The following is a 20,363-nucleotide window of genomic DNA, read 5'->3' as shown; positions in this document are numbered from 1 at the left end:
AGGGTTTGCAGTTGAGGTATAGAAATGTGGAGTGGAAAAATTAGTTCTGTAGACCTTAGTCGAAATGGTTTGCATGCATTTGGCTGTCTAGATGCTCTTCCAGATTATCTTGTGTAGTGTGCTCATTTGGACTTGTTTCGAATTTGGCTAAATGCCATGATTTTTTTTGTTTTGTGGCATAGGTGCAAAGTCAGTGAAATTGTCTTTGGTCTATCCTCCAAGAATGCCTCTGCCTGAATCTCCTTTAGGCCACAAGATGCCAGAACAAGCACCGTTGGTGTTGATGAAATGTGCTATGTTTCATCAACCATCAAGAGAAATGTTTCATCAGTACCAACAAACTTCAAAACCACTATTCTTGGAGGGGGAGTTGGAGGTAATAAGCCCGTGCCAGTAGTCTGGTAAAGTGCAAGTGTACTACAGCAATGCACCATTTCTTCGGAGCCAGTGACAAATGCGCCCGGTGCGCGTACATTATTGGCTCTCACTCACCCTCACCTCACCCCCCCCCCCCCCCCCCCAAATGTCCTTCTACAATGCCTACACAGATTCCTTTGTGATCAGATATTCGTGGGGGAGGGGAGGGTAAGGGGGGGTCTCAAATCCTAGCTTCTGAAGCTTGAGTAGACCAGCTGGACAGTGGCCTGCTAGACCCAGCATTGCTGCTGCGACGCTGCCAGGATCGCAGCTGACGATGTCTGGCAGAAATCGAGGGACAACTTTTTAGGATGCAGTTAACCCACCGTTCGGAGACATGTTCTAGGCACCACAATCGTGGTATCGTCGCAGACGGGGTGAGAGCAGCAATCCATCTCTTTCGGATGCCTGTCTTCCAGCACGCGCTCGTTGCTTCCCGACATACCTTGGCTGCACACACTTGTCCAGGCTAGCAATATGCCCAAGCGTTGCAGGAGGTGTGAAGCGCATGCTGGAGGCGGGACAACCGAAACTCCTCCCTGCCGTTCTCACCCTGCTGGTGACTACAGCTGTAGTAATCGCCAAGCTTGTTTTGGTCAACTGCCAAGATCTTTCCTTCCCCTTCCTGATGACGTGTTTAAGGTAATTGATATATTTCTCAGCCGTAGAAGATTCTTTTCTTTATTCTCATCTATTGTATCTTGGAAGGATCGAGCTACCATGCGAGATTCACGGATCCAATTCTGCTTTTGTGTCGCATCTGGTTGGTTCTAGTGTGTTCAGTGGGCTCCGAGGCCAAGTGTCAGCTTACGGATCGCCAGTCGGTGGACAGTACGGAGCCGGTCCACTCTTCAAGAGAACACCGGAAGGTGTTCTCTTGAAGAGTGGACCACTTCGTACCGGCACTCCGTGCTGCACCGGCTGCTGCGCCTGCAGGAGCTCACTGCAGAAGGCGGTTCGTGTCGCGCTTCACCTGCCGTTGCAGGCGCACTGAGTGAAAGGGCGGTGCAGCGGTAGACGAAGTGCGGCATGGACCACCTCTGGTGCTCGTTGCATCGGTGCTAAGCTTCCACAGGTGCCAGCACGCATTCCGGTGTTCCCTTTAAGGGTGGACCGCTCTGTGCCCGAAATTTGAGAGGCTTGTTGATGGTGTAACTAAGATTTTCGAGTGCACATCGGAAGATCCCCTGCTGGTTTAAATTAACCCTCAGTCCTCCGCTAGGGCACGCCAGTTGCCCTTTTCCCCCATTCACACGACTGTAAAGGTACCTTTAGCTAAGGGACCTTTATTCTCTGCGGCCAATCAATTAACAATCTTTCGCGCGTGGCGTGTACTCGCGACCCAAGAGCACGGGCTGATTCGCCGATAGCAAAGGGTCCTATGTTAAAGGTATCTTTATGTTGACTGTGTGAATGGGGTATTCGTCGATTTGTCAGTTTTTTTTTCTTAGATAGATTGTAGAAATATATATAATTGGTGAGACGAAAGTAAGCATACAGGCTAACAGGGTTCAAGAACTATTTTCATGTGAAACATTCTTTGGCTAGGTGTTAGGCATTTCGTGAAGCTCAGAAAAAAGCGTGGCCACAGGCGCGACGCCGATTGCTTTTGAGTAGGGGGGAAGAGGCCATCGCAGTCAAAAAAGTGTTTGTGCCAGACGGGAATCTAACCCAGACCATTTAGATTATTAAGCGAGCGTCTTTCTAGTATGTCGCTACACATCGCCGCGAGTTGAGGTGCTTTTTGGCGGGAAAGCCCTGCGGGTCAGTAAAGTGGCCAAGTGGGCTAGTTGATACATGTTTAACTGGAAAAGCACCTAAAAAATGTGTGGACACAGAGGCGGACTTAGCATTCTGCCGCTCCATGCAGCCTTTAATAGCGCTGCCCCCCAGCGGGGGTCGGGGTCGGGGTGGGGAAGTAGCTGAGTTTGGAGTTAAAATTTTTAAAAGTAGCTAGATTTGGAGCTAGAATTCTCAAAGAAGCTAAATTCAAAACTACTAGAGAAAAAAAAAAAATAATAATTTGGGGATGGTTACAAATTGGTTGCCCCCAAAATTCTGCTGCCCTAGGCAGATGCCTTTTCTGCCTATTGGTAAGTCTGCCTCTGCGTGGACATGAGAAAGTAGGGACAGGACCAAGCGCAGGGCATCCGCTCTGCGCCCGGCAGATATCAGCCTGAGATCCTGTCGCACGTTTTAATGTGAAACATTCTTTGGCTAGATGTTTACCATTTCGTGAAGCCTGGATAAAAACGTGGCTGCAAGGCTCGACATTGATAGGTTGACGAGTGGGAGAAGAGGTATGAGGTGCTCGGCAGACTGGTTAACGGGGGGTCATGTGACCAAAGGGGTAGGTAGAGCCCAAATAGCAGTAGTGAACAACTATCAAGTGTACACATGGTACGCGTTAAGCCATCTGATGAAAAGTACCGTGAACGTAGGCGTCTCGAAACTCTTAAGTATCGCTAAATGTTTGTTTGTTTCACGTATGCAACACCATTGCCTAGCAATTAGTCATAAACTTTTATTCCAGATGTCAGTTTAACTCTCATTTATGCCCTAGCTTTTGGTTCAAGGATGGGCCAGTTGATTTACTATCTTGTGCAAGACTTAGTAGGCTTGTATAGTACAAGGTGTCAAACATTCCTACAATCTGTTGACGACCAGCTTGAGTGAGACGTCACAATGAAAGATGGATGCCAGGTCCTGCCGGGACTCTGCCGCAATTTTCTGTATCGTCTTGCCCTTGTCACCAATGGCATACTTAATGTACCGGTCTTGGTGCCCCTGAATGGTGATGACGGCGTGCAGCACTCCAGAACTGTCCACATCCCACATAGTTACAGATATGTTCAGGTTATACGGCACTTCTTTGGCAAGGTAATTCAGGATCTTCTCACGCACAATCATGGTTGCAATTTCGTGGGGGTTTTGGTCGGTGACCAGCTCCTTGGGGTACATCCACTCACTCGGTCGAGCCGCCTGCAGCAGGTAACTCCGCAAGTCATCCACCCCGTCGTTGTTCAGGGCCGATATCATAAAGACCTCGGAGAAGTTTGGCCAGCCGTTGTGTGGCTCAGTCGAGCTCTCCTGACTACTACCCTGTGCTTCGTCCTCGATCTCTCGGCCCCTCAGTTTCGCTTCCGTTTTGGAAAAGAGGTCGTCCGCGTTGATCTTGGGGTTCCTTGGTTTCTGACGTCTCGTCGGTACTCCTCCCACTACTCCTTCGGTTAATGAGTGAATGCATTCTAAGAGCTGCCTTTTCGACCGCAGGAGGTCCACTTTGTTAACAATCAGAAATGACTGCTTGTTCTCGTTAAATCTGAGTAGTCGTAAGAGGTTCTCCTCAATGCGCTGGCGCCTCCAGTGATCGGATGCGTCCACCATCACCCCGATTGCGTCGGCGTTGAGGAGGGCATGCTCCGGATCGACCACCATCGTGGCTCCCAGATGGTGCTTTCTGCTGTGTTTGAGGTCTACGATGCCTGGCGTGTCCAGAAACACGATTTGCGTGTCCCCGTCGATGAAGACAGCCTTCGCGTTGTGCCTTGTGGTGTGGACTTTCTTGGAGACCGAGCACACTTTCCATCTCATCAGCTCGTTTATGAGAGTGGATTTGCCGACGTTTGGTTCTCCGACTATCGCCACCCGAAGAAGCCTCGGGCTCTCAGGTTGGACAGGGAGCAGCGATTTCATGTACTGATATTCCGCCAATGTTTTGGGAACTATTCTCTCGGGCCTCCACGAGGAATCCACCGCCGAGACGCTTGACTTCCCGCGACACGGTAAGAGTTCCCATCTCCCGGGTTTCTGGGCATACGAACTCCGAACTCTTTGAGTAAATTTGAAATTTACATTCCTTAAAATGTAAAAAACGGGCCCTGCTGGCTTCATAATATAAAAGAACTAACCTGTTTTACGTGCAGAACTAATTGGCTGCTCGAGAACGTGCCAAAACCATGTACGCCGCCATTAGAAAAGCCCGTTGCGCCACCTGGAACGTAAAATCCGTAAAATGCTATCAGAGCACAAGTTAGAATGTAAAAACTTCCACTTCTATTTTTGCTAGCATTAATTGAAATAAACGAAGTTTTAGGTAAGCAAAACTTCTACAACTAGGTCACCAATTTGTTTGGCATTGAAGTTTATGGGCAGGGAGGAGACCTTGAAAGAGTCAGAGTCAATCCAATCCGATACGTTTTTTGCTCTCGCACGTGCAAGAGTTGGACGCGTCTGCTGCAGCATTTGAGTGTGACCATTTTGTGTTCGCAGGAAGGTACAGCGGAAAAATATGGCACGTCGTCCAGAGTATGCTGCTCCCCCAGAGATATTCTACAACGAGCAAGAGGCGGCCAAGTACACGAGCAATTCTCGTATCATGGAGATCCAGTCGGCGATGTCAGAGCGCGCGATCGAGCTGCTGGCCCTGCCCGAAGACGAGTGTCATTTCATCCTCGACCTGGGCTGCGGCAGCGGACTCAGCGGCGACGTCCTCGAGGAACAGGGACATGTCTGGGTCGGCGTGGACATCAGCCAGGCCATGCTGAACGTGGCACTGGAGCGCGAAGCTTCGGGTGACATGTTGCTAGGAGACCTGGGTCACGGCGTTTGTTTTCGAGCCGGTGCCTTCGACGGCGCAATCAGCATTTCGGCGCTACAGTGGCTCTGCAATGCCGATAAGAAATCTCACAATCCAGTGCAGCGCTTGCACAAGTTTTTCTCGTCCCTGTACGCCTGCCTGTGTCGGGGAAAGCGCGCCGTGTTTCAGTTCTACCCGGAGAACAGCGATCAGATCGAGTTGGTCACCCAGCAGGCGATGAAAGCGGGCTTCACGGGTGGTTTGGTGGTGGACTACCCCAACAGCAGCAAGGCCAAGAAGATGTTTCTTGTGCTGTTTACGGGGGGTCCCCAGAAGTTACCCACGGCCCTCGGCGCAGCTGCCGAAGCCGCGCGCAGCCAGATCGAGTGCACGGCGGCTGCTAGACGGGACAAGCTGGGCAAGCTGCGGGGCAAGGGCCCCAAACACGGGGCCGCCTGGATCCAGGAAAAAAAAGAGCGTAGGAGGCGCCAGGGCAAGGAGACCAAGCCAGACTCCAAGTACACTGGCCGGAGGCGGTGTGGAAAGTTTTAGATAGGTATGCCCCTCGCTTATGTCGAGCCTTTTGTTCTGACGACCAGTGCTAATGCCCTTTTCGTCTATGTCTGCTCCCAGGAACGTGTCTAACTCAGTTCCTCCAAAACACCTTTGCAAAAGAACTTGGGCAAGGACTGTGCAGGCATTGACAACTGCAGCATCAAGTATGTTGGTCGTGCAGAAGCCTGATCCATGCATAAGGTAATTTCGTTTGTTGTGAATACAAAGTGCGCAAATGTACACAATACAATCTGTTTAAGCGTCCATGGTTCTCTGTTCATGAGACTTACAAGCAGCATCTAAGGCTGGCTTCACACGGTGCAACTTTTCCAGATGTCTTGATGTTGCAACAGCTGCAACTCCGGTTTCCCACGTTAGCGTGCAACAACCCTTGAAACACCTAGGGTATGTGCTGCGTGTTGTCATCTGTCATTAGAGATGCAATTCTCTTATACTAGGGGTCGGCAACCTTTTGTAGCGCGGGGGCCATGGAGAATAGAAGGGTAGGAGAGGGCATGACGTCAGCCGCGTAGCCTCCCCAAGCCATGCTCCCTTGACGCCTCGCCTCTTTCTCATTTTCCTCCTTACTCTCCTCACTTATCGCCCAGCACGTGACTGTCGCGTGGTTCATGGTTGCGGGTAGCGTGGTGCTGGTGGTTTTTATTTACTGTCACCACAGCTGGAAACTGTTGCCCGCGCCCTGCCGACCGATTCTACGCCTGCTCCGCTTCGTAATGTACCCTCAACTATAAAGTAAATGCATTCTATTTTCTACAGATCATTCCGATACTGAAAACGATACTATTCAACGTGGAACGTCAACGCTGTAACGATCGCCTGTTGGCGTGTTTTGAGTAACGTACGGTGCGTCTGCGTGCATCAGCGAGGAGTATTCTTTGCGTATATACACCTGAGTTTGGACCAATACTTACCCATTTTTACGGCGATGATTTTCGCGCCCGTCTGCAAATGATAGCTGCGTTCTCATCGCTTCTTTTCGTTGCGACCGCTATGCAGGTCGTCCACTGGGATGTTTTATTGCTGTCGTAAAAAATTGAACCAGTTCAACTTGACTCGAGGTTGGGGGATGTTTTGTTGACTACTTATTGCAAACAAAATTGAAATTATGTATGACACTATATATGAACCTACAGCACACAAGCAAACTATAGCATATAGTTCACGCTGTGAAAATATGTACAATCTCGGCAGTTTAACTCTTGCTGCATTCTCTTCACCGTGATGTTGATCGACACAAGCATGCTTTAGACTGAGATATAATGTCACCCCAAATTTTCTCTGCCTTGTTTTTGTAACTGCTTGCTCCTGGCTCATAATCCTTGTTCAAACCTAAGTATGTGCACTCACTGGCCTTGGAACTGTGTCAACTTTGTACGTCTTTGTCGGCCCTTCTGCAAGTGGAGGCTTTGCGTAGAAGTTCGGCTTATGCTGTGCAGCCTGATGTCAGGGTACTTCTGAGCGGTGCATCGCATAAGATGAAATGCGTGGCTTTCCATTGGGTCGTTGTCAAGCATGTGTTCATTGAGGGTGCTGAACATGTCCTTTCCGATGAATGATTTGAGAACATTGCTAAGTAGCTTTGCCAAGAAATTCTTTGACGATGTAGACGAGTGTGCCAGGGTAGATCGGAGAGCTTTTTCACTTTCTCGACAAATCCTCACAACGTCTCCAGATGGGTAGAGCAGCCCTCCCAAGGTTTTATGTCGTATAAGTGAGTAGATCGGATCTGTGGGAGCTGTGGTCGTGAGTGCATCAATGCAGTCTGCACAGTGCAACCTTTTTTGGAGGTGACGAGCCACGAACCCAGCAATATAAGCAATAATCCTTTCAGATAATTCTGACACAAATCTTGGATCTGGCAAGTAATCGTGATCGAGAGTAATATCGTCATCTCTATCCATGCTGGTGCCTTCCGATTCCTCCACAAGGCTTCTTCGAGCGCTGGACCAGTTGATTATATCTAGGGAGTCTTGCTCCACTAAGCTGCTGACATGAAGGATTTGAATGTGCTCAAGTGGCAGGCAGTTTCCAGATGCGACATCTCGCACTTCATTTACCACAATCAACCTCTTGAAGGCTGCAGCAAACTGTCTCGCAGTTGGTTTGTCATTGCATCCCCCATGTGATCTGATGGCCCCGAAGAAAAGTTCGAGGTGGTCTTGGCTAACTTTTATGGTCGGGAGGTACTTCAGTAGTGACTTTTCCCCAACTAGGTGTTTGTAAAGCTTGAGGACGCTGTTGATGCAGGTGAGAAATCCAATGAAGCCCACTTTCCGTTTGCTGCTGGTCATGAGCCTTCCGGTGCTCAATTCCTTTAGAGAAGAGAAATACTTTGTTGCATCGTTTAGGATAAGACGAATATCCCGGATGTTCTCTTGACGGTTTTTTCCATAGCCTTTGGTTTAAGTGTCTGGAGTTCAGAATGTCAAAAACGTCATTGACCATCCTCAGAAAACGCACTGTTGGCTGTGCTCCATAGAATCCCGGAACCCTTAGATTTCGGCACTCTTCTATCGCACTCGCAACTGATCTGCTGAAGACTTGCGCTGCAAGCGAAACCTTCATTGGTTGGCTTTTCCAGTGGACATGCGATTCCTTCAGTTTGTTCGCCAGATGTAGGCCTTCTTTTTTCTGCACCTCATGGAGGTCCTCGATGAGTCTCCATTGGATGGTGCCCCCATCTCCATCTACAAAAGATTTTTTGTCACAAAGACAGTTTCGCAACAATTTTAACATGTGACAGGGATCAAGGAAAACAAAGACGGGCTCTTGAGTTTCCGGGTGGGGAATGACCGTTTCGAGATTTTCGGTGTCAAAGCTGCAGCCCAGATTGCGCAGCATTGTGATGTTTGCGGCTTCCCCGTCGCATGTAAGTGACACGGCTTTGGCGTTGCACTCGTGAACTAACCTGAGGGCTGTCTTCACCAAGTTAGCACGTTGCTCTCCCCCTAGGCCATCTACAAGGAAGTAGCCAAGGGGAAGTTTCCAGTGGCCGTTAATGCCAACAGCCATTACAACAAACGCATCTTTAGCAACTGGCAATGCATCATCATGAACCTGCCCGCCCATGTCAACATGGCCATGAAACTTCCGCCCATCCCATTCGGTGTGGCGTCTCACCGCCATCTCGTCCACGAGCAGACTACACAATGTCGGGTACCCGGTTGTTGCATTCTGGGTTACTTTCATCTTCAGAGCAGCAAGCGCTTCTTTAGAAAACCCCGCAGATCCATCGACGGTCTGGTACCACTTGGTCAAGGTCCTTGGGTGTGGTAGGCATGTGTCGAAGACTTCTCTTACATAGTTATAGGCCCTGGGCGAGTAAAAATGCAACGTTAGAGCAAACGCCCGCAATTCTGGTGAATATGTGACCGGCTGAGGTGCGCCAGTCCTCTTTGCAACTTGACGTCTAAGCAGGTCCTTGTTGGCTTTACCGAGGCTCTCAAGTATCGAAACATTCTCATCAGTCATGATGCGATTCTTCGTAAGATCATCAGTGACATCCTGCATCTCGGCTAGCTTCTTCTTGAGGCGTCGCTGAGACTGCCGAAGTGTTTTGATTCTTTTCTTGCTGACTGTCTGGAGGTTGCAGTAGCGTGTAACCTCCTTTCGCAAGAAGGCCTTCTCGGGAGTGTCGTCGGCAGGCTGAGCCTATAAGAATGCAGGTTTTCATCACAAATTCATTGTCAACATTCTAAATTTGTGTCACAGTTGGGTACTTCTCACTCCCCTAGCATATATATAGCCTTTCGTGACCATTGTAGATCCGGACTGGTGACAAAGGCAAGCAGATTAGAGGGCGACTCCACTCATGTTTTTTTTTATAATTATATAAGCTATAAGACGGCGACCCTGAATCATGCAATATCATTTGTTTTTCGGCAGTGTGTGTTGTTTTGTAGTAACTGGCTTGAAGGTTTCATTGGCAACATTACTGCTGCGTCAGTTTCGTGCCACCGCAGGGTCTGGACCAGTCTGGACTACTTATTAGTGTGCCGAGTGCCACCATTTTCCACTTTTGCCGAGGAAACGAGTTGCAATGATGCTCATAGCTAGCACTCGTACTAACAACGAAGTGCAGCACGTGTTTGCCTTTCTGCATTGTGCCTTTGGTAAGCAGCATTTGTCATCAATCTAGTTTTTTTCACTTTGCAGCAGTCCATCTATTGATTATCATGAGCCCAAATAGAGTGCTCATGCAAAGCTCGGGCCCAATCTATTAGCCGCAATCGCTGGGCGGTACTGCGACCACCCAGCTACGTCATCAAGTCTTGCAAAGGAGAAATTGAACAAACACGCTCGCTTTTGTCCTTGAAAATGTACCGCAACAAAGGAGTTTCTTGGCGTTAAGGCGGGGGGAACACAAAGCTTATGGGAAGAAGGCCTACAGGGAACACAAAGTTGACGTCACTTTTCCTGCTGTTGCCTGACAAAAGGTGATCCCCTAAGTTCGTTAAAAAAGGTTACCTCGACGTGTGGAATTGGGTGCCATTGTATTTTGTCGCACTAAACTTATGTCCATCATTTCTTTTCATTAGACCTTTGAGCGGAGTTGCCCTTTAAGGTATGTCTGCCTTCGCCCGTGTTCAGGCGCTACACATAATTACTGGCTACCTTAATTCTGTGCCCAGAGTGTGGTCATCCTCATCGGTCAGAACTTAACAGGCTCCCTTGAAGAGAAGTTTAAAAGTCACGTAGCTGCGATGTCTATGCAGCCAGTCATCTAGGGATGGAAACCGTAGATGTTTGTTGTGTTTTCTGTAGACGTGTCCCAATTCAGAATAAAAGTCTTGTAGATGCTTAGTAGTATTTACCAGCAACATATACGGAACATGCTTGTTGTCTTTGTTGAGGTGGATTTTCTTTTACTGTATCAGTATTTTTCTTTTGAAATGCAACTTGGAAGATTTTCATCCAAGTTGCTGTGATAACCCACCCAAATTTTGTCAAACAGAAACGAAATATGATTGCAGGGCCCCTTTAACTGAAAGGCGAAATGAGAAATCACGCGGTCGTGAGTTGCTTGGACACCGGTACGATGACTCCAGGCTTCCACTTCTTAAGCACATTATGGAACTTATCATTCGCAAGCGATGATAAGTACCGTCGCGGCACTCGTTGACCACGAACGCGAATTCAAATAATAGTCGGCTGATTGATTAATGACGAGCGCATACGTCCGGGTGACGCAGTGCCCGTGTCCAACGGTCCAACGCGGTAGAGTAACTGTATATGCTCCGCTTGCGGTTACTCCGTTACTCTACAACGCGGCTCCCTCAGGCTCCCTCTCTCGGCTGGGAGAACTTCCGTTTCCGGTAGAAAGGCATACTTTACGTCACAGCCACGGGATTTCACATGTTTGTGGTCGAGCCTGGTCCATTCAAAAAAATAATAATAAAACGCGTTTTTTTTTTTTTTCTTTTTTGGTGAGTGTGTGCGCGCGCACGAATACGGACTCCTGCTCCGGGTTCTATGAACATTGAAGGTTACTTGGAGGTTTTCATTTGGAAAAAAGCTGTAAAACCATTTCATGGTCCCTTTAAACTGAGCTTCAAATGAAAAAAGTTGCCTGGTTTGTGATCATAAGCTGTGCAGTTGGTTCATGACCGATTCATGAATGTTTTTTCATTATTAATGAATACTGTTCGCTAGAGCTCTGCACGGGGCCGGGTAGCGCAGATAGTTTCCGGACCCGGGCCGGGCCCGGGCCAAGTAGTATGGATTGTTTCCTTGCCTGGGCCTGGCTCGAGCCTCGAAACACATAGGTACTGAAAATATTTAATCCATCGTGACTTTCGTTCATACTGCACTGCGTAAAATCTGACATATGTTCTATAATGTCTCGAAACTTTTCTTCATCTTTTGAACGAGTGCTATTAAGATCTCCATGTTCACATTCGCATTTTTATGCCGACTCATAACGTCTTGACAGCGTCTTTCATGTCAATTAGGCGCAACGAATGAAATGCATCAACACCTCCCAACGGCAGCTTTGAACTTAAAGGGCTCATGAAACGCTTTTGCCAACTTTTTCCTGTTTCGCTTTCCTCCTCAACTCATAAATCGCGCATTCCACCAAACAGTTAAAGAAGACGAAAAGGGGGAGTCCCCTCTTGCTCGCACTCTCGTTTGTGTAATCCCGGACACATCCATTCTCCCCCTAGAAGATTAGCCCGTCGCTCAAAATTCAGAAAAAAGTTGCTTTCCCCACCCCGTTCATTCTGAAGCTGACAGTGCTGTTGAAGCTACGTGCTCGTTGGGCCAGCCTCACTTGCCACGTGAGCGTGGCAAATGTGGCTGCAGAGAATGAAGTCAGGTGATGAAAGGGAGGCGGCTGATTGGTCCGGCAAGCGTGTAGCTTCCACCACAATGTCAGCTTAGGGGTGAAGGGAATAAGTGAGGTCCGGTTGCGTGTGACGTCAGTTTGGACCCGATAACGCGCTTTTGGGACCGCGGATGTATCACAGTGAAAAGGCAGAGAGGTTGCGAAGGGGAGGAGGTTCGAAATAGTCCGCTCTGTTTTCAAATTTTCGCACTGAAAGTCAGGCTTTTGACTTTCTACCTTTTTTCTTTTGGTCCACTGAACGATGTGCTATTAGTAAAATCCCAATCTAAAATGATTTATCCCAACCCAAAAATCGTTTCATGGGCCCTTTAAGAGATAAGGCACGCCTTGGGCCTCTTACCGGGCAGGGCCCGGCCCAGGCCTGATCAGGTAGGCATCCCATCGGGCCGAGTACGGGCCGGGCCTGATTAGGTAGGCATCCCGTCGGGCCAGGTTGGGGTCGGGTAAGGAAGAGTCAGCTGGCCCGGGCCGGGCCGGGCCTCAAAAAGTAGGCCCGTGCAGTGCTCTATTGCAGGTAGGGGGTGCAAGTTCACATCAAATATACCATGAAATGCAAAAAAAAAAAGAACAAAAACAATTCCATTTTTCAGGAAAACAATAACTTCTTTTTGCTTCCTACGTTGATATTTACGTGCTAGCTGTGCACCTTCTGCAAAAATACCTTTTAGATGCTAAAGGAGGTACTCCAAAAGCCTTCTATTCTCACCGCTGAAAATGCAGGATGCTCAGCACCTGCGCAATATCCACTTATATTCTGTGCAAAATTAAAATCGTTAACAAAATTTATACAAGAAACAAAAATGTAGAAATGAATTAGACGGCATGTTAGGCTAGTTGGCTGTTCATTCTTAAAGTTAGACGCCAAAAAAAACGACGAGGACACTGGACGAGGCGCACTTTCAACTAAACTTTAAAGCAAAAAAAATGCGAGCACAGGTTGAGGTACACATGCGCATGGGAAATATTTTGCATTCACCATGCAGATAAAGAAGTGGCGAAAACTAGCACATATTGCTATGTGACACGTTCATTTCTAAGATATTAAATATATTCCTTATCTGTCAGGGATAAGGAGGGGGCACTGAAACAGACATTGGTGCCATGGGATATTGAAGGCCCCCAAAATTTCGCGCTTAATTTTTGTTGCGCCGCTTCCCACTATTTTGGTTTCATTAAAATTTGGGTTAAACCATTAACCCAAATGGTTAGTAAACCATTAAACAGATTATTTTAGATTTAGAGTGTTGAGTTTTTCTTTTAACTATAATAAGACAGTGTCAACTTTCCTGTGTTGTCTGCTCTCCTTCAGAGCACACTGATTGCGATCTTGGAAGAACCTAGGGAAGTGTTTGGTCACAAGTTGTTGTACAAGGTATGAGTAAACACTGTGTGGCAAGATATGTATCACTAGCGCATTAATATGACTCACCATTTAGTGCCAAGAAGTGCACGAAAGTCATGCTGGTGGTGCTGAAATCTAATCTCTCAGTAAATATACGGTTAGACCAACTTTTAGTTGGAGTAACTGTCTGTCACGTAGATCTCAGTACCACCACCACGGCGACGTGGGCCTTGGGGCGAAAATGGGAGACCATTGCGTTACCCTGTCCTCTAATGTCAGTTTCACCACCTTGTCCTGGTGATCAGTCTTGAACATGCAGGCTTTCGTTTTTTTTAGTTTTTTTTTTTTAGACAAGCTTAAAACTCTTCAGGACTGTTACACTTGGACTATTATGATATCCCTCTTGGGTATGTGCTGAGAAAATCTTAATTGGAGAATTACTATCAGTAGTAATTTGCAAAATCGGAACTTTCTCTCCGTTTGGTTATTTGGTTTTAAACTTTCTGAAGAATATGCAACCGAGTTGAGCTTCTTGCGACGTCTTAGGACCAGCTCCGCAGCAGCGCATCCGGTTCTAAGACGTCGCAAGAGGCTTAAAAACCGCGGTTTTGTCTCTCGGTCGTACTCGGTTACAAGTCTGTGAACGAGCCTTTATTTTCTAACGGTTCCTTTATTAATATAATGAAGGTGGTCCCGCGTAACATGAGAATGACAGTGCGAGGAGGAAAAGGGCGGAAACTGAGAAAGCTGAAGTGGAGAGGAACGACCTCCTTTCCACCCATGTTTTTTTTTTTTTTTCTTTTCTCGTGCGCGCCCTTTTCCCCCTCGCACACTCTTTCTTACGTTGTATTTGACTATAATTCTGATAATTATCATTTTGAAGAACGAGGACTGTAGACCGCATTTGTCTGAACGCATGCGGTTTTTTGTTTTTTTATATTGTCTTTTTAACTTAACATTGATTAGTACAAACCAAAACATAAGAAGTACATTAGAAGTACACCGTCCGAAACGTCACTACCCGGAGGTGGCAGTTGTTACTGCTTGCGCTGCTGCCGGATGCGCCCTGCGTGGTTCAGTCTTTCGGCACTTTACCGGCTTGGCCTACGTTGTAGGCGACGCATGCAAGAAGAGACACCGAGGGTAACCGAAGGTTCCTATCAGCGCCGCAGCCACGAGCCGTTGGGCGGCGGCAGCCGCGCTCCTGCTAGTGGGTGGCCGAGCGGTGGGTCGTCCAGGCTGCTCTGAGCCGCTTCGCCCGTTGCCGTGCGCTGCTTCAGGCGGAGGCGCCTCGGCAACCCACCAGTGCGGCCCCAATTTGGGTCTCTCGCTCAGGCACGCTCTGCGTCTGGAGCCAAGGCTGCTCTGTCACGGCTGCGCCGATGACTGTGGCCTGTTGTTGGATAGCCGAGCCCCCCGCTGGGCTTCGACGAGACTGGCTCCAGTTCTGCCGGAGGTCTGCGCGTGTGCCCGTTTGACTGCTGGCGCCGTGTTTCTAATCCCCTCCCGATTTTTTTCTTTTTTTTTTTTGCTCATGACAGATTTTGTGTTTGCGTGATTCATCTGTTTAATTGGAAATTTTGCGGAGACACGACGTGACTCGGTGCCCAAAAGTTGCGTTCTCTGGACGTGCATGGTCCATATTCGAGTGGCGAACCTTTTCTGTGTGATTGATAGGTGCTAGACGGGTGAAACTATGTTATGTTTAAGGAAGTAATTGGCGAATATGGCTAGTAATTTGGGCTTCGTATTTGCGCCCTCAGTTACATAGGAACAAAGGCAGAAATGATAGGAGGAACCTGAACGGGAACCTCCAGGAAGCCTCCGCGTGGCAGTTGACTGCTAAGTATCGGAAGCTCATGGCTGCTTTCGATATATACCCTTTCAGCCCAAAAGCTCACCTTGGGGATAGGACTAACGAAATACTTCGATAGATCAGTCGGTTAAAAAGCACGAACTAAACACGGATGACGAATGAAGGCCCGGACAGGAGCCCGGTTGCTCAAGAAAGTGCCTTGCTGTACATTTGCCTTCGTCCGTCCGTGTGTAATTTATTTGATTTATTTCGACATACCGCTGGCTCTCGGTTCAGAGCTGAGGCAGGGGTTCTCGATTTAGAGCTGTTTCACCTAACTGGTTGTCTTAAGCCAAAGTTTTAATAGAAAACGTCGCCGTTCTAAAGTTATTAGAGAGTATATAATTACTTTAATTGCGCTAATAAATTTATTTTGCGAGTACCCAAATCACTTTGGTTACATCTCGCGACCTTCTTTGCACCTGGGCTACTCCGATCGTGTTATACGGCACAAAAGTTATCATCGCCTACAGTTCTTCCTAAAATACGCGCACATATATGCTACATGAAGGCGTTATATGACAAATATTGTTATTTCATACAGATTATAAATTATTACAAAATATACTTATGGGATTATTTAATATATATATATATATATATTAAATAATCCCATAAGTATATATATATATATATATATATATATATATATATATATATATATATATATATAAGGAAAGAAGCCGAGGAAAAACACCAAGGAAGTTTCTGTGTGGCGTTGCATTCATGGGTCGATAATTATAGGGTTGGCTACCCGTGAATCCAGCCTCGACATTTCCGATTGTCCTCGAAGATAAGCATCAATGTTTCGAGCTGATCCTTTTCAAATCGGAGCGATGTGCCTCCCCCCGAAACCACCAGCGTCCGGAATGCTTGTTAATGGGGTACTGGGCATCAATAAACGGAGGCTTTCTGTGCCGTACAATTCTTATAAGAAAAGCTCGCATATTTACCCGTTATGGTCTCCGTTTTCCCGACAGCTGGAAACTGCCCGGTAATAACCATTATACCATTAGTTAATACAGCCAATTAATACGAGCATCCCGCGTGTTCATGCGCAGTGGGTAAAAATAATGCTTTGCGTAAGCAGGTCTCCGTAGTCCCCTCCGATAGGCACACGAAAACAAATTTACACCCTTCAGGGAGTAAGTCAGCTTATTCCAAAGCTAACACCCTAAGGGTGTCACTGTAATACCCTTAGGATGCTGGTGAAGACCCTAAAATAATATCCTGGCGATCTTAGCAGCTTCCTAGGCATATTTTTACGATCAGCAAGTTTGCAAGCAACAAGCACAATATGCAGTTCTCATGTGCACAGTAAAGACAAATACAGACGCAATTAATCATGCACGAGAGGGGAATCATGACTGCGGACTTGTATATAGGGTGTCCCAAGTCACCAGGCTCGATCTAAAATGGACCGTAAAAATCGACGCCTTTACTAGCAATCTAAAATTTTCGTCAAAAGTGTATTTAACGGGTTTTTTTATTTTTATTTTTTGTAAAATTACAAAGCGTAGCTCCCTTTCTCTTAAACGTAGGGCCAAAGAACTTGCCAGGGTCAACGGCGGGAGGCGACGCAGACGACCAAGCCGAGTTGCGGGACGCGTTTGGCGCGCGGATTGATAGATGGCGTCGGGAGCAGCGTCGGAAGGTGTAGCCGACCAGCGAAAGAAAGCAAACGACACACAGACGAAATCCGTTAGCAGAAAACAATGCAAGCGCGTTTTTTTTTTTTACTTTAAGTTTTGCTTTTATTGCCTGCATTCATTTTTTAACCAGAGGCACAATACAAAAAAGATTATGTTCATTTTAAGAAACCGCGGTGGTCGCGAGCAGTCTCGATAAGGAGGTAGCGCCATCTATCAATACGAGCGTCAAACGCGCCCCGCTACTCGACTTGGTCGTCTGCGTCGGCGCCCGCCGTTGACCCCGGCAGGTTTTTCGGCCCTATTTGTTACAAAAAGGGAGCTACTTTTTGTAATATTACAACAAAAAACCGACCGGTGAAACACACCTTTGACGAAAAGTTTAGATTACTACGTGTAGGCGTCAATTTTTACGGCCCATTTTTCATCGAGCCTGGTGACTTGGGGCACCCTATATATAGGGTGGCACAACTGGATCAGACGCTATAAAACGAGCCGGAAAAATCGGCGCCTGCATAGAAAGCTCAAACCTTTACTGAATGTGTGCTGAGCCGGCGTATTCTCTTCCTCTGAAAAATGAGAGAAATAAACTTGCTAATGTCCACGTCGATCGCGTTCGCAGACGATCGACTCTAGCTAGCAGACGACGCACTCTGTTGTCTGATCGCTGCGCCTGTCGGGAGATGGCGCCACAAGTTAATAGCGTCGACCGTCTGCAAACGTGCCCGCGTGGACTTTGGCAAATGGCTTTGGCTTTGGCAAAAAGGCGGATTTTTTCAGACGTCACTAGTCACCTAGCTGTGTTTGGAGATTTATGTTTGTCCTTTGTCCCCCTTGTTCCCCTTCTCCAGGGATTATTGTCGTCATTCTTGTCCAGCTCGCTTGCACCTTCGCATTTAATTGCATTATAATTATAACCTTAAATTTGCAAGCTTCACCCTTGTTGGTGTGAGACTGGTGGCAGCTGATAAAACCCGTTTGCTCTACTGACATCTAACCCCTGGTTAGCTCAGTTGGTAGAGCGCTCCACCTGTAATGGAGAGGTCCCGGGTTCGATACCCGGACCAGGCGGATTTTTTCAGACGTCACTAGTCACCTAGCTGTGTTTGGAGATTTATGTTTGTCCTCCTTGTTCCCCTTCTCCAGGGATTATTGTCGTCATTCTTGTCCAGCTCGCATGCACCTTCGCATTTAATTGCATTATAATTGCTGCTCTAATTTTTTTTTTTTTTACGAAGAAAACAACGTCTTGAAATTTTACAAGATAAAACTCACCTGCTCAGTGCAGATTCGGCGAAAGTTTGATCTTTCTATGCGCGGGCGCCGATTTTTCCGGTTTGTTTTACACTGAAGCGTATCCGGCGAGCACTCGAAGGATTTACACGACCCCTCAAATGCAAGGAGCACAGAAGCTTAAAAGTCTTACCACGCTGACATCTCCTCAACAGGTTGCGATGTAATCCTTCAAATTAGCAAATATGTTTGAAAAAAACAAACTATCAACAAAATGGCGGATTGGCGTCATGTGAAAACACCCTATACTTGACAGCTCAGACACCCATTCGCAGAGGACCGGAGGAGAGTTTCTGCTATGACAAAGGTAGCTTTGTACTTGTCAATATTTAGCGTAAAGCATAACATATCTAGGGTCCCTCGTTCTCGAGTTTTATATCTTTTCAAAAATCGGGGTGTAAAAATCGGGCATTTTATTCCAAGCTGGTAATCGGGGAGAAATCTGATTTTTCAAAATATTATTATGGAATTCGGGTTTTTCAGGTTATATTTACAAGAAAAGATGTAAGTATAATTAACAATAAAGTGCATTGGTCTGTTTCAATATCAATATTACAATCAAATCATTAGAGTACACAACATAGCATTAGTTCATGGTATAAAAGCTTACTTCGGATTTTCAATTTTGCATAATCCTATTTGCTTAAACATAATCTGCATGCGCAGCATCGGACACATCTGTATTGAGAGAACGTTCTCTCAACATCACATCCACGCGTATATTTGCAATGCACAAAAATATCACTTCAGTTCGCCAGGGAAAAAAAAATGCTGTTTTTCTTCGAAACCAAGTTTTGGGGCTAGCAATAGTGACATATGGGCCAGTTGGTACATGACTTCTTTTGACAAAATGCGCCGCAAGATGGACAGAGTAAGGGAGACACGAGCGCTTCGTGTTGTCTCCCTTACTCTGTCCCTGTCTTGCGGCGCATTTTGTCAACAGAAATTTTGGGGGTATAGATTCTCATCTTTCTGTGTTTTTTTTTTTTTTTTTTGCTTCTTTTTTATTCGTTGACTGCAAGGGAAATAAAAGAAGGGCCCAATATACTCGACGTTTCGGGGCTCGATCTTCGCCTCACTTCACCATAGCGCCCTCACCCTTTCTACACCCTCGAAAACTGTGGGGTGTTACATGCAACACCCTATTGTACGACTCTTACGACGACGACGATGATGGTAATTGTGCGGCCCTTCTCTTTAAAACGGGCGAGCTCGAAAAAACAAAAAAAAAAAAAAAAACTTCGTGTCCTAGCCAAGGATAAAAAAATAATGGAGAATATCACATGTCCTGAATCACGCGCCACCAGTGCTCCAGTCGCGCCTTTGTTGTCCCCACCCCACACACTGCACGCGCGATCCGTTGTCCCGTGTTTCCGTTGACGACACTCCGACACTGGCAGTGCGGCAGTTGCCCCTGGCGCCTCTAGAGTCCACGCTGCCTTCGCCTGGTGTCCGCGAGCGTCCATTCGGTGTGATGCCGGCAATGATTCGTCGAAGGTGGCAGCAGGCGCTGGCAGAAGAGCACCAGGTGCTCTACCGTCTCTGCGTCTTTCTCGCACGCCCGACAGATGGTTGATAGAAGACACTTTGGGATCGAATATTTTCATGTAAGTCAATGTCTGCAGGGTCCCCACTCGTGCCTCGATCAAAAGACGTCTAAATAAACTATTGTCGGATAGGTGAGCTTCATTCGAGATTTGAATTTTGTTTTCTCTGTAGACCAGCAGAGTTGACTTTTCTTGGGCTGCTTCAACCCACTGGAGGGTCTCCCACTTTTCTCTCGTTGGTGCCTCCAAAGGCTCGGCAAAGAAACCATGCTGTTTCTCGAGTTGGTAAAGCCGCCTCTGCCGCCTGGTCTCCACTCCAGTCAGGTGCGAATGTACAAATAGTTTCCGACCCCAGCGGAACCGGTTCATGTGCCGCAGTCTTCTATCATAGCTTATTTTACTCGCTGCCTCCCTTGCCTCGAAGCTCCACCATCCTAAGTTTCCTTGGACGGCTTCGTTGGCGACATTGCCGTGGCAGCCCAGGGTTTGGCGACCAATTTCTCTCTGTCGCCTCTCCAGGATGTTGCGCACATCGCCAGGGACGCAAACAACAGCGTTAGCGAATGTTAGCCCTGGTACCATCACTGCCTTCCACACCTCCCGGGTGACCATGTACCTGTTGCAACTCCACAGGCTGCGTCTCCGGAGGATGTTGCCTCGACGCACGGCTCATTGTCGAAAGTGTGCATGGAGCTCCTGAAAGTAGTCCGGTGTATTGGAAAGGAAGACTCCCAAGTACTTGTAGGCGCTTTCGACCGG

The 20,363-nt window shown here is 47.4% G+C and overlaps 3 protein-coding genes across 3 annotated transcripts in view; 2 read left to right on the top strand and 1 right to left on the bottom strand.

The window, feature by feature from the left end:
- Positions 1-2,916: 2,916 nt before the first annotated feature.
- On the bottom strand, positions 2,917-4,407 carry LOC8026890 (GTPase Era, mitochondrial). Its single transcript, XM_002406618.5, has one exon. It carries the CDS (start codon positions 4,309-4,311, stop codon positions 3,064-3,066), a length of 1,248 nt encoding a protein of 415 aa, XP_002406662.4. The 5' UTR covers positions 4,312-4,407; the 3' UTR covers positions 2,917-3,063.
- A 192-nt stretch (positions 4,408-4,599) lies between these two features.
- Positions 4,600-5,815, top strand: LOC8026891 (probable 18S rRNA (guanine-N(7))-methyltransferase). Its single transcript, XM_002406619.5, has 2 exons — positions 4,600-5,552; positions 5,630-5,815. Exon 1 carries the CDS (start codon positions 4,709-4,711, stop codon positions 5,546-5,548), a length of 840 nt encoding a protein of 279 aa, XP_002406663.2. The 5' UTR covers positions 4,600-4,708; the 3' UTR covers positions 5,549-5,552; positions 5,630-5,815.
- Positions 5,678-20,363, top strand: part of LOC8026892 (tubulin beta chain) — a 35,586-nt gene continuing 20,900 nt past the window's right edge. The window contains exon 1 of the mRNA XM_042287123.1: positions 5,678-5,752. Within this exon, the coding sequence (XP_042143057.1) occupies positions 5,744-5,752 (9 nt within the window). The 5' untranslated portion in view covers positions 5,678-5,743. The remainder of the gene's footprint in view (positions 5,753-20,363) is intronic.

This window comes from Ixodes scapularis, unplaced genomic scaffold (genome assembly GCF_016920785.2).
Source record: "Ixodes scapularis isolate PalLabHiFi unplaced genomic scaffold, ASM1692078v2 PGA_scaffold9__187_contigs__length_104089568, whole genome shotgun sequence".
In the NCBI taxonomy this organism is placed as follows: Eukaryota; Metazoa; Arthropoda; class Arachnida; order Ixodida; family Ixodidae; genus Ixodes; species Ixodes scapularis.
The sequence above is the reverse complement of the archived record's forward strand: the minus strand, read 5'-3'. Positions and strand labels throughout refer to the sequence as shown.